The sequence below is a fragment of the Aquarana catesbeiana genome, linkage group LG06, assembly GCF_042186555.1.
Source record: "Aquarana catesbeiana isolate 2022-GZ linkage group LG06, ASM4218655v1, whole genome shotgun sequence".
Lineage (NCBI taxonomy): Eukaryota > Metazoa > Chordata > Amphibia > Anura > Ranidae > Aquarana > Aquarana catesbeiana.
In genome coordinates, this window is record NC_133329.1 from 415088817 (window position 1) to 415102929 (window position 14113).

Below are 14113 nucleotides of genomic sequence, written 5' to 3' on the forward strand. Positions count from 1 at the left end.
AAGACTGTTCCTTACATTGGTGATCAGTGAGAAGAATGTTCCTTACATTGGTGATCAGTGGGAAGAATGTTCCTTACATTGGTGATCAGTGGGAAGAATGTTCCTTACATTGGTGATCAGTGAGAAGAATGTTCCTTACATTGGTGATCAGTGGGAAGAATGTTCCTTACATTGGTGATCAATGAGAAGAATGTTCCTTACATTGGTGATCAATGAGAAGAATGTTCCTTACATTGGTGATCAGTGGGAAGAATGTTCCTTACATTGGTGATCAGTGGGAAGAATGTTCCTTACATTGGTGATCAGTGGGAAGAATGTTCCTTACATTGGTGATCAATGAGAAGAATGTTCCTTACATTGGTGATCAATGAGAAGAATGTTCCTTACTTTGGTGATCAGTGGGATGAATGTTCCTTACATTGGTGATCAGTGGAAAGAATGTCCCTTACATTGGTGATCAGTAGGGATGAGCCGAACACTCCCCTGTTCGGTTCGCACCAGAACATGCGAACAGGAAAAAAGTTCGCTCGAACACGCGAACACCGTTAAAGTCTGTGGGACACGAACATGAATAATCAAAAGTGCTAATTTTAAAGGCTTATATGCAAGTTATTGTCTCAAAAAGTGTTTGGGGACCCGGGTCCTGCCCCAGGGGACATGTATCAATGTAAAAAAAAAATGACGTGGGAGTCCCCCTAAATTCCATACCAGGCCCTTCAGGTCTGGTATGGATTTTAAGGGGAACCCCATGCCAAAAAAAAAACAAAAAACGGCATGGGGTCCCCCCAAAAATCCATACCAGACCCTTATCCGAGCAACCTGGCAGGCCGCAGGAAAAGAGGGGGGGACGAGAGTGCGCCCCCCCCTCCTGAACCATACCAGGCCACATGCCCTCAACATTGGGAGGGTGCTTTGGGGTAGCCCCCCAAAACACCTTGTCCCCATGTTGATGAGGACAAGGGCCTCATCCCCACAACCCTGGCCGGTGGTTGTGGGGGTCTGCGGGCGGGGGGCTTATCGGAATCTGGAAGCCCCCTTTAACAAGGGGACCCCCAGATCCCGCCCCCCCTGTGTGAAATGGTGAGGGGGTACTTACCCCTACCATTTCACTAAAAAAACTGTCAAAAATGTTAAAAATGACAAGAGACAGTTTTTGACAATTCCTTTATTTAAATGCTTCTTCTTTCTTCCTTCATCTTCTTCTGGTTCGGGGCCAGGGTTGTGGGGATGAGGCCCTTGTCCTCATCAACATGGGGACAAGGTGTTTTGGGGGGCTACCCCAAAGCACCCTCCCAATGTTGAGGGCATGTGGCCTGGTACTGTTCAGGAGGGGGGGGCGCACTCTCGTCCCCCCTCTTTTCCTGTGGCCTGCCAGGTTGCGTGCTCGGATAAGGGTCTGGTATGGATTTTTGGGGGGACTCCCACGTCATTTTTTTTTTTTTTAATTTTGGTTCGGGGTTTTCATGTGTTGAATTCCCATGCCGTTTTTATCAATGAACTTCTATGTGTATTGTCGGCAATGCAATAGCCGCGGGTAGTTTTAAATTGAATTTTTCCTTCGAAATGTCATTTTGCTGTCAGACTGTTCTAAACACGGGAAACACGCGCCCCTTTACAGGCATACTATAGACACCCGCCAGGTACGAAATTTAAAGGAATATTACAGTTTTATTGTTTTACTTTAAGCATTATTAAAATCACTGCTCCTGAAAAAATGGACGTTTTTAAAACTTTTTTTTGCATTGATACATGTCCCCTGGGGCAGGACCCAGGTCCCCAAACACTTTTTATAACAATACCATGCATATAAGCCTTTAAAATTAGTACTTTTGATTATTCATGTTCATAGACTTTAATGGCGTTCGCGTGTTCGAACAAAGTTTTTACCTGTTCGCATGTTCTGCTGCGAACCGAACAGGGGGGTGTTTTTGGCTCATCCCTAGTAAGGAACATTCTTCCCACTGATTACCAATGTAAGAACCCCGAACCAAATTTTTTTTTAAAAATGGCGTGGGGGTCCCCCTAAATTCTATACCAGGCCCTTCACGTCTGGTATGGATATTAAGGGGAACCCCACGCCAAAATTAAAAAAAAAGATGGTGTGGGGGTCCCCCTCAAAATCCATATCAGACACTTCAGGTCTGGTATGGATTTTAAGGTGAACCCCGCGCCAAAATTAAAAAAAAAATGGCATTGGGTCCCCTCAAAAATCAATACCAGACGCTTATCCGAGCACGCAACCTGGCAGGCCGCAGGAAAAGAGGGGGGGGACAAGAGAGCGCCCCCCCTCCTGAACCGTACCAGGCCACATGCCCTCAACATTGGGAGGGTGCTTTTAGGTAGCCCCCCAAAGCACCTTGTCCCTATGTTGATGAGGACAAGGGCCTCATCCCCACAACCCTTGGCCGGTGGTTGTGGGGGTCTGCGGGCGGGGGGCTTATCGGAATCTGGAAGCCCCCTTTAACAAGGGGACCCCCAGATCCCCCGTGTGAAATGGTAATGGGGTACAAAAGTACCCCTACCATTTCACAAAAAAAGTGTCAAAAATGTTCAGGGGGGGCGCTGTCTCATCCCCCCTCTTTTCCTGCGGCCTGCCATGTTGCGTGCTCGGATAAGGGTCTGGTATGGATTTTTGGGGGGACCCTACACCAATTAAAAAAAAAATTTGGCGCAGGGTTTCCCTTAAAATCCACACCAGAATGGATTTTGAGGGGGCCCCCACGCCATTTTTAAAAAAAATTTGGTGCGGGGTTCCCCTTAATGTGCATACCAGACCTGAAGGGCCTGGTATAGAATTTAGGGGGACCCCCATGCCATTTTTTTTTTTAATTTTGGTTTGGCGTTCCCCTGTGGGGAAATACCATGCCGTTTTTATCAATGAACTTTTATGTGTATTGTCGGACCGACAATTCATTAATACCCGCGAGTAGTTTTAAATGACTTTTTTTTCCTTTGAAATGTCATTTTGCTGTCAGACTGTTCTAAACACAGGAAACATGCGCCCCTTTACAGGAATACTATAGACACCCCCCCAGGTACAAAATTAAAAGGGATATTACACTTTTATTGTTTCACTTTAAGCATTATTAAAATTACTGCTCCCGAAAAAACGTCCATTTTTAAAACTTCTTTTTGCATTGATGCATGTCCCCTGGGGCAGGACCCGGGTCCCCAAACACTTTTTATGTAAGCCTTTAAAATTAGCACTTTTGATTTCTCCCATAGACTTTTAAAGGGTGTTCCGTGGCTTTCAAATTTGCCACGAACACCCCAAATTGTTCGCTGTTCGGCGAACTGGCGAACAGCTGATGTTCAACTCGAACTCGAAGCTCATCCCTATTCCTTACATTGGTGGTCAGTGAGAAGAATGTTCCTTACATTGGTGATCAGTGAGAAGAATGTTCCTTACATTGGTGATCAGTGAGAAGAATGTTCCTTACATTGGTGATCAGTGAGAAGAATGTTCCTTACATTGGTGATCAGTGGGAAGAATGTTCCTTACATTGGTGATCAGTGAGAAGAATGTTCCTTACATTGGTGATCAGTGGGAAGAATGTTCCTAAGCTAAAAAGATCATTGGTCAGGAGTTACTGTCAGGGGCAGAAATTGCTCAATGGTCAAAGATCCCCCAGTAACCTCTGGAAGAACACTAGGAGTCCACTAAATCCTGATTGAGAAAGGCTTATATATATACACCTTGTAAAAGCAGTAGTGTATTTTTGCCTTAATGTAGGGAAATTGAAACATCTCTGTCAAGTTTCCACTGCTGTTTGGGCCCAGCTGTGGAAATTCTCTTTGACGTCCAGATTTGGAATGGGTGAGAACCTCTGTTATATTTTTATTGCTCTCTGTGTCCCTGTTGGGCAGATTCCCCCCACTTTCTACCATCCAACTTGGACAGGAAGAAAGAAGCAACAGAGGTTCTAACCCTTCCTACCTCTATTTGAATCATAGAAGTGGAATATAAATAGAAAAAACCCTCATGGTGGGACCTTTGGCCGCAACAGGTAAACTGTTCTATTTTAGCAGGAAAGTGCTGAAGAATATACATACCGAGCAGTCCTCAATGTTCTTCTGAAGCAGCTTGATCTTCAGTCCTTCCTTGGTCATCACAGTGTTGTCATTACCTCTATTCACTGGTGCTGGTGGGCTCTGTGTCGCTCTTGTGACCAGCTGGGGTGTCATTGCTGTAGATGGCACAGCACTCGTTTGGTTACCAAATTTTGCCTTCGTAACCTCAGAGAAAATGTTGACGGTTTCATCATTCATATCCACAAGATGGATTCTCTGTAAAGTGCTCTGTTGTCCCGGCGTCTCTACATAGTCCCGTATGGCTTCCACTATGTTTTCAACACATAATTTTAGAGGAAACTCAAAAACTCCAGAACTGACAGCTGGAATTGCTATTGAACTGTGACTCTTCTCAGAGGCCAGCTGTAAACTGGTGGTAATCGCCTTTCGTAAAAGCCATTCACATCTGGAGCTTGAATTTGCATCCCATCGGGGGCCGATTGTATGTATTATTTGTTTGCAAGGCAATTTCCCTGCGTCAGTAATTACTGAATCTCCAGTTAACAATTTACCATCTTTCCTGATAATCTGATCGCAGTCATCTTGGAGTTTATGTCCTGCTGCATCCAGAATAGCTTTTGCCAAACCCTCAATATGTTTCAGATCTTCATTGGCTGCATTAACAATGACATCTACATTGTGATGGCACAGGTCATCTTTATATACAGAGAGGATCATTCCATTTGGAAGATTTATTTGGAATTGGGATTTTTTAAATAGATCATCTTCTACACCAGCCTCATCCAAACATATCACACAATGGTAATTTGTCCTTGCGGTTGTAGCATGCACTTCTTCATTGACCTTACAAAACTTTTTGGCTCCCGGTTTCTCAACACGCAGAGTATCACTGTGAAGTGACTGCAGAATGTCCCGAATGACATTTGCTGCCTCCTGAACCTTCACCCGTGGTCCTGACAGACATATGCTGTTCTGGTTCTTTGTTACATTTAAATTTTTCTTTATCTTTTCCAACATCTCCTTTCTTTCCTCCCAGAGGAACGTCATCTTTGCTGAAGGTTGAACTGGAATTTCTGTCTCTATAGTAATGTTCTTTTCCAGAAAGTCGCTGACTTGTTGGTAACACTTTAGAACATTTGAAGTCAGGCCGATGATGACCATGTTGTCCTCCGTTCCAGAAGAAGATTCCTCTATTAGAACTGTGATTTTCTCTGAATTAAATACCTGAAGCAGATGTGACTGGAGACTTCTCCACTCTGGAGTTTTTAGAAGACTTTTGTCTTCAATTAAAAGCTGTCCGTGGAGCAGATTTTCCTTAATTTGATTTTCTGCTTCTAACAAGTCTTCCTTTGAATGAGCAATAAGTTTAACATCACCATCATCAATTTCCAACATTGCGTTAATGTTGTGACGTAGAAAGAGCCGAGAGGACAGCTCCTCATTATCAGTGGACATCAGGAACTGGACCAGGTGTGGATTCATCTGGAAGGGTTTGCTTTTCATTTGTTTTTTAATGTTGAATATCTCACATTTCGCGGTGAGCACTTCTTCTTTCAGTCCCGATAGACGGGCTTTCTTTGTTGGCACATCATAGTCAAACTTTAGTTCTGGAACTTGGTCTAGGATATTCTTCTTCAGGCCGCTGTTACACATAATCTGATAGAGAGCTGGAGACATGGATATGGTCTCAGTCTTGGTTTGTTTCTTTCTTTCCACCTGTTTGGTGGTTTCCTCTACCAGTTGTCTGAATGTTGGGTCAATTCTTGTAACATCCTTGGACATTCCAGTCAAGAAAACTTTCTCTAAACCAAAGTCAGGTTTGATGAGTACTCCATCATAGGTGGAGCTGTTAACATGTTCTCTAATAGTTTCCCAGACGGACTTAACATCTGGAAGAGAAGAAAACAGGCAGATGGTTCACAGTGATGCTTCACTTAATACTCACATTCAGTCAGTTTTTTTAATCCAAACTCTTTTTTATCAATATAAAAAAGCATCTGAAAAGTACAAATACATATTAGTCAGTATGAATCATACATAATATGCATAAAATAGACAGTCGCCAGTCTGTGCAAATAGAATGTAAAATAATAGAGAATGTAAAAAAAAAAAAAAAAAAACAGATCAACAGATCATAGTTCAATAAGCTGTGCACAATACAATCTCTTTCTGTTTTCCTAGAATAATATACTATAAGCTCAGAACAAGCCTAATATAACTGACGCTTTACGTGGATGAAACAATTCGGGACCCTTAACAGTGGGGCTGTACCATTACTAGCTGTGAAAGAGCGAGGCCGTGAGAATCCAACCAGCTCTGCCAAATAAGATTACATTTTCACCAAGTAGTAGAGAATTAACATACTCAACCCATTTCTTTCTAGCAGGTACCGTGGGTAATATCGAGAACCTAGCAATTAACTTCCTAGCTAAGTATAGCAATCTAGTTATAATGTATACACCCGGTGGGTACATTTCAGTGTCCACAGTTCCAAGTAGGCACACCAAACGGGTTAGAGGTACAGAAACTTGGGGCGAGCTTAGAGATAGTATGTAGGACCTTAGTCCAATACCAAGTGAGGTTTGGGCATCGCCAGATCATGTGTATAAAATCACCCCTATGTATGTTACATTTAGGACACAGTGGCGTATCTCTCCTGTCCCAATCAAACAAGGTGGCGGGTGTATAGTAGGCTCTATGAAGGCTAAACAACTGTGAGAGCTTGTGTGAGGCCGATAGGGATGTAACAGGAATAGATTCTAGGGCCATGTCCCTTTGATCACCATCAGATTCTCCTATATCAGCCACCCAGCGAGCCCTGCATTTCAACAAAGTGTGGTTCTGAATGGAGTGCAACAAATCCAGATATATACAGGATATCAAACCTTTACAGACACTGGATTGTAGGATCTCGGTCACTAAGGCTGAACTAGATACTGTTAAAATAAGTGTTTGTTCTTAAGTTTGTAGTGCATGTCTGAATTGAAGATATTGGTAGAATTGCTTGTGGGACAATGAGAATTCAGTGCATAAGAGATCATATGCCTTAAGGGTAGTAGCACAAAAAACTTGGGGGAAAAAAAACGAACACCCCTTTGTTGCCAAGATGAGAATACCTGCAATTTGCAGAGTTCAGGATAATTAGGGTTTATGCCATAGGGGGGAAAATACAGAGGGCCAGACATATGCCGTGCCTCTTTAGTAGCCTAACAAACTGCCGTGGGGGAAGAAGGGGGAAGGCTCAGTAGGTCCATCTTCAGGTGGGAGCTAGCAGGGAAGGTAGAGTGGGACAGGGTTACCAACTGAGCTACGGGGTCTAAGGTATTACAATGTCCTCAACCAGCAAACTGTTGTATCTGGGAAGCCAGAAAATACATTCTGGGATGCAGAACTGACAAACCTCCTCTATCCTTACTATACTGCACAGTGGTTAAGCTGATACGGGCCTTTTTCTTCTTCCATATGAGATCTTGGAATGGGAAATCAGTGTGTTTAAACCATTTATTAGAGATCCACATTGGAGAGTTATTATTATACAGGATTTATATACCGCCAACAGTTTGCGCAGCGCTTTACAACATCGTGGAAGACAGTACAATTACAATACAATTCAATACAGGAGGAATCAGAGGGCCCTGCTCGCTGAAGCTTACAATCTAGAAGGGAGGATCAAGTGGAACAAAGGGTAGTAGCTGTGGGGGATGATCAGATGGACGAAATGAAAGTACAGCTGTTAGGTGTGGGTAGGATAGGCTTCTCTGAAGAGGAGGGTTTTCAGGGATCATCGAAAAGCTAATAGAGTAGGAGATAGAGGGACAGATTGGGGTAAGGAGTTCCATAGGCTTGTAGGGGCTCTGGAAAAGTCCTGGAGAAGAGCATGGGAGAAGGTGATGAGAGAGCTAAAGAGCAGGGGGTCTTGAGAAGAACGAAGAGAATGAAGAGGTTGGTATTTTGAGACTAGGTCAGTGATGTAGCTGGATGGCTTTGTAGGTAGTTGTTAGTATTTTGAATTTAATTTGTTGGGTGAGCGAAAGCCAGTGGAGGGTTTGATAGAAAGGAGTAGCAGAGACAGAGCGGTTGGTAAGGTGGATGAGTCTGGCAGCAGTATTCATGATAGACTGAAGGGTGGATAGAGTATGCTGAGGTAGGCCAATGAGGAGGGAGTTGCAGTATTTGAGGCGAGAGATGACCAGCGAGTGAAGTAAGAGCTTTGTTGTGTTATTGGTTAGAAAGGGGCGTATTTTGGAGATGTTCTGGAGGTTGAGGCGGCAAGATTTGGACAGTGATTGGACATGGGGCTAAAAGGAGAGTTCAGAGTCCAGGACTACTCCTAGTGCCTTGGCATGTGGGGATGGACTGATAGTTGTGCTATCGATTTTGACCGAGAGATCAGGGGAGGAGGCACACGGGGGAGGAAAAGTGATACGTTCGGTTTTGGATAGATTAAGTTTGAGGAAGTGGCGTGACATCCAGACTGATCTATATATCTGAAAGTAAATTAGTGATACATGAGGAGACTGAAGGAGTGAGTTGAGGGGTAGAGAAATAGATTTGGGCGTCGTCAGCGTAGAGATGGTATTGGAAGCCGTGGGAGGCTATCAGCTGACCCAGGGAGGAGGTGTAGATTGAAAATAGGAGAGGTCCAAGAACAGAACCTTGGGGGACCCCAACAGAGAAAGGAAGAGGAGAGGAGGCAGTAGAATTGTAGGTAACGCTAAAGGTGCAGTGAAATAAGTAGGTAGAAAACCAGAGAAGAGTACAGTCACGGAGACCAAAGGCATGGAGTTTTTTGAGGAGAAGGGGGTGGTCAACCGTATCAAGGGCAGCAGAGAGGTCCAGAAGTAGGAGTACAGAATAGTGTCCCTTAGTTTTGGCCGTTAGTAGATCATTTGTTAGTTTTAGGAGAGCAGTTTCTGTGGAATGTTGAGGATAAAATCCAGACTGAAGGGGATCAAGAAGGCTATTATCAGTAAGATGGACGATCAGTTGGTTGTAGACTAGATGTTCAAGGAGTTTGGATAAAAAGGGGAGCAAGGAGATGGGACATAGGTTGTTAAGATTGGATGGGTCCAGTGAGGGCTTTTTAAGTATGGGGTGGACAAGTGCATGTTTTAAGGAATTGGGGAAGATGCCAGAGGAGAGGGAGAGATTGAAGATGTGGGTTAGAGAGTGTAGAATAGAGCTAGAGGGTGAATGTAGCATTTGTGAGGGAACAGGTTCCAGAGGGCAGGTGGTAAGATGGACGTTAGCAAGTAATTTAGCAACCTCTTCTATAGTGGTGGGGTTGAAAGAGGGAAGTAATGTGCCTGTGGACATGAGGTGTAAGGCATGGAGGGTGTCAGAACAGTATAGATCTCCTCGCAAATTGTATCAATCTTCTGTTTGAAATGATTGGCGATCTCCTGGGCAGTGAGTGAGTTGGCGGGTGAAGGCAGTGGAGGGCGAAGTAGAGAGTTGAAGGCAGAGAAGAGTTGACGGGGACGGGGTGATATGTTTTTAATGAGGGTGATGAAATAGGTCTGCTTGGCGGTGAGGAGGCTGGAATTGTATTTTTGGAGGCCTGAAATCTTTCTGTGACTTCGTCTTACGCCACAGGCGCTCGAGAGCACGGCTGTGTTTTTTTAGACTTCTAGTGCGATATGTTTGCCAGGGTTGAAGGGGGCAGGGCCTGATTCTGTGTGTAGAGAGGGGGGCCATTCAGTCCAGTGAGGATAGAAGTGAAGTGTTGTAGACAGAAGTGTCTAGGTTGGTGCAGGATAGAGGTGCGATTTTGTCATACAGGTGGTCGGTAGCAGAGTAGAGAAGAGAGGGGTTGAGATGGCGAAGGTTTCTACGGGTAACTATTGGGTGTATGGAGGGCGAAGAGGCAGAGATGAGGGAGAGAGTGAAGTTAATAAGGTAGTGATCAGAGAGAGGGTAAGGATAGTTGGAGAGGAGTTATGGAAAATATATAGGAGCTGTGGGGCTCAGATCATCTTTATTAAAGTGGATGTAAACCCAATGTCATCCTTTCTAAACTCCTGCCATAGGGGTTATCTATAAGGATAGACACGCCTCCTGCATGTATCTTTACCTGTCAAATGTCTCCCCTCTGTCTGTTATGAGAACCAAAAAACTGCATATTCTGTGGGCGGGGTCTGTTGTCTGGATCTCGGTGGGTGGAGTCATGATGTCAGTAGACTCCCCGCCAACCTCTACACTCCCCTTGTCAATATGCATTTTCTCCTGTGTATTTCTTACACTGAACTTCTGCTATGATCTCTAACATCCAGTGAAAAGACAGGAAAGTAACCACATGACTTCAGCATGCCCAATCATGGTGAGGTGTGGAACAGCCAATCCTTGCAGAGCTGTTTAAGAAAGGAGTGGGGGTGGGAATTAAAAAATAATGCATGTCTTAGGCTAGTGCATGAGATATGTAAATCACCTGTCACTCACAGCAAGGGAAAGGATTTGACAAAGTTTTTCTTAGTTTGTCAAGATTTATCTCACTGAACATTTAAAGAGGATTGCCCAGAGCTAGATTAACTCTTTGTGACAAGACTGGGCTCAAATGATAGGAAATCTTATACTCTACATTATGACATAAAAAAAATTGGGGGTTTACATCCACTTTGAGTTAACACGCTTTTTAACCTCTGCCTATCCAACAGAGGGGTAAGGTTCAGTTGGAGGTATTCTGAGGGCTCAGGAGATACCACCACCACTAAATACTTAAAAGTGGCAACAGCAATTTGACTAGCACAGGCAGGGAGGGGTGCTTCTAGTGGGCCAAGGGGCATTAGGATCAGAGGTGTATCTAGTGAAAATGGCGCCTATGGCAAGCACTGAAACTGCGCCCCTATCAAAACATTTGCGGCCTTACCAGCACCCAAAAATGCAGTAACATCAGCACCCATAAATGTGGCCTCACCAGCTCCCAAAAATGCTGCACCAGCGCCTCTGACACTGTACAGAGGTAGAGAGGGAGTAGGATCACCAGCGGCTGGGTGCCCTAGGCTGCCTATTTTGCCTAGTGGTAGCGCTGGCCCTGTCTGCTTGGCACACACGCAGAATCACACATGATGGCTTTAAGACCCCTTTCACACTGGAGGCATTTTTCAGGCGCTACAACACTAAAAATAGCGCCAGCATAGAGCCTGAAAAAAGCCTCAGTTTCAAACCCAGTGTGAAAGCCTGAGTGCTTCCACACTGGGGCGCTGCGCTGGCAGGGTGTCACAAAAAGTCCTGCAAGCAGCTTCTTTGCAGTGGTGGAGGAGCGGTGAATACCGTGGATTTAACCCCTTTTCGTCCGCTAGCGGGAGGCTAAAACCGCCCCACTAGTGGCCGAATAGTGCTGCTAAAACGACGGTAAAGCTGCACTACAATAGCGCAGCTTTACTGCTGACGCCGGGGCGGCTCAGTGTGAAAGGGGTCTAAGTCATCATTATGTGCGATTGTGTGTGTGTATGCCAGGCCCAAGGAGAAGCAAGTAGCCAATCAAATATAGTGCTCAATATGGATTAAATAAATATGCCTAGCCATTGATATAAAAAATAAAGTGTAATAAAGTGATTTGTGCAACAGCAGGTACTACGAACACAAATCACTTTTTTACACTTTATGATATCTATGGCTAAGCATATTTATTTAATCCAAATTGTTTGAGCACTATATTTGATTGCTTGCTTTGCAGTTGGTGCTGGTTACTGGTACACATGCACATGATCAAGATCGTGGTGACAAGTGCTGTACTAGGACCTGCTGCTGCTGCCTGGGGGGGGGGGGGGGGGTTCCAATTGTTTTTCTTCTCTCTGACGTCTCTCTCTTCACCTGGTCTCCAGCCTCCATGTTCCCCTTCAGAGTCCTCGCCGTCACCGGCCCGCGTCACAGCACCGAGCAACAGGACGTCACACAGACCCGGGAGACCCCCGAGAAGAGAATCCGAAGCAGCTGCGTAGAGGAGGGTAGGCGGAGCATTAGGCTCTGCCTCCGCCAGTTACTCTATGGCTACGTAGACGACCCGGGCGGTCACTCTGGCCAGACTAACTCATCGGCCGTCATGGGGGGCGCCTGTCGCTTCCCTCCTAACTTGCTAATGTGCTGTCCGGCGCCACGCTCCAGCAGGCCGGTCGTGGCACCAGGGAATAGATTAGAGCAGGAGGCAGCTGTGAGAGGACAGGTGGGAATTTATTTTTTGTGCGGAGGCGGCTTTTTTGCCGCCCCCCCATGGCGCCCATGGCACTTGCCATGGCTGCCATACCCTAAATACGCCACTGATTAGGATGGACTTATACCAATTTACTCCATCAGAGTCTGCAAGGAGCCAGCTGTATCTCCCAACTAGGGATGAGCCCAACACCCCCCTTTTCGGTTCGCACCAGAACATGCGAACAGGAAAAAAGTTCGGTTGAACACGCGAACACCGTTAAAGTCTATGGGACACGAACATGAATAATCAAAAGTGCTAATTTTAAAGGCTTATAGGCAAGTTATTGTCATAAAAAGTGTTTGGGGACCCGGGTCCTGCCCCAGAGGACATGGATCAATGCAAAAAAAAAGTTTTAAAAACGGTCGTGTTTTTCAGGAGCAGTGATTTTAATAATGCTTAAAGTCAAACAATAAAAGTGTAATATCCCTTTAAATTTCATATGCTGGGGGGTGTCTATAGTATGCCTGTAAAGGGGCGCATGTTTCCTGTGTTTAGAACAGTCTGACAGCAAAATGACATTTCGAAGGAAAAAACCCATTTAAAACTACTCGTGGTTATTGCATTGCCGACAATACACATAGAAGTTCATTGATAAAAACGGCATGGGAATTCCCCACAGGGGAACCCCGAACCTAAATTTAAAAACAAAAATGACGTGGGAGTCCCCCTAAATTCTATACCAGGCCTTTCAGGTCTGGTATGGATATTAAGGGGAACCCCGACCAAAATTTAAAAAAAAAATGACGTGGGGTTCCCCCTAAATTCCATACCAGACCCTTCAGGTCTGGTATGGATTTTAAGAAGAAACCCCGCGCCGAAAAAAAAAAAAAAAACGGCGTGGGGTCCCCCCAAAAATCCATACCAGACCCTTATCCGAGCACGCAACTTGGCAGGCCGCAGGAAAAGAGGGGGGGAACGAGAGTGCGGCCCCCCCCCCCTCCTGAACCGTACCAGGCCACATGCCCTCAACATTGGGAGGGTGCTTTGGGGTAGCCCCCCAAAAACACCTTGTCCCCATGTTGATGAGGTACAAGGGCCTCATCCCCACACAACCTGGCCGGTGGTTGTGGGGGTCTGCGGGCGGGGGGCTTATCGGAATCTGGAAGCCCCCCTTTAACAAGGGCACCCCCAGATCCCCGCCTCCCCTGTGTGAAATGGTAAGGGGTGGTACTTACCCCTACCATTTCACTAAAAAACTGTCAAAAAATGTTAAAAATGGACAAGAGACAGTTTTTGACAATTCTGTTATTGAAATGCTTTTTCTTTCTTCTTCCTTCGTCTTCTTTTTTTTTTTTTTTTTTTTTGTGCGGGGTTCTTCTTAAAATCCATACCAGACCTGAAGGGTCTGGTATGGAATTTAGGGGGACTCCAAGTCATTTTTTTTTTTTAATTTTGGTTCGGGGGTTCCCCTGTGGGGAATTCCCATGCCGTTTTTATCAATGAACTTCTATGTGTATTGTCGGCAATGCAATAGCCGCAAGTAGTTTTAAATGGGTTTTTTTCCTTCGAAATGTAATTTTGCTGTCAGACTGTTCTAAACACGGGAAACATGCGCCCCTGTTACAGGCATACTATAGACACCCCCCCAGCTACGAAATTTAAAGGGATATTACACTTTTATTGTTTGACTTTAAGCATTATTAAAATCACTGCTCCTGAAAAAACGGCCGTTTTTAAAACTTTTTTTTTGCATTGATCCATGTCCCCCTGGGGCAGGACCCGGGTCCCCAAACACTTTTTATGACAATAACTTGTATATAAGCCTTTAAAATGAGCACTTTTGATTTCCTCCCATAGAATTTTAAAGGGTGTTCCGCGGCATTCGAATTTGCCACGAACACCCCAAATTGTTCGCGTGTTCGGCGAACTTGCGAACAGCCAATGTTCGAT

General features: G+C 45.0%; 1 protein-coding gene across 1 annotated transcript in view; it reads right to left on the reverse strand.

Moving 5' to 3' along the window:
- The window catches only part of LOC141147317 (protein mono-ADP-ribosyltransferase PARP14-like), a 157437-nt gene that overhangs the window by 98400 nt on the left and 44924 nt on the right, over positions 1-14113 (reverse strand). The window contains exon 5 of the mRNA XM_073634534.1: positions 4054-5921. Coding sequence (XP_073490635.1) covers positions 4054-5921 — 1868 coding nt within the window. The remainder of the gene's footprint in view (positions 1-4053; positions 5922-14113) is intronic.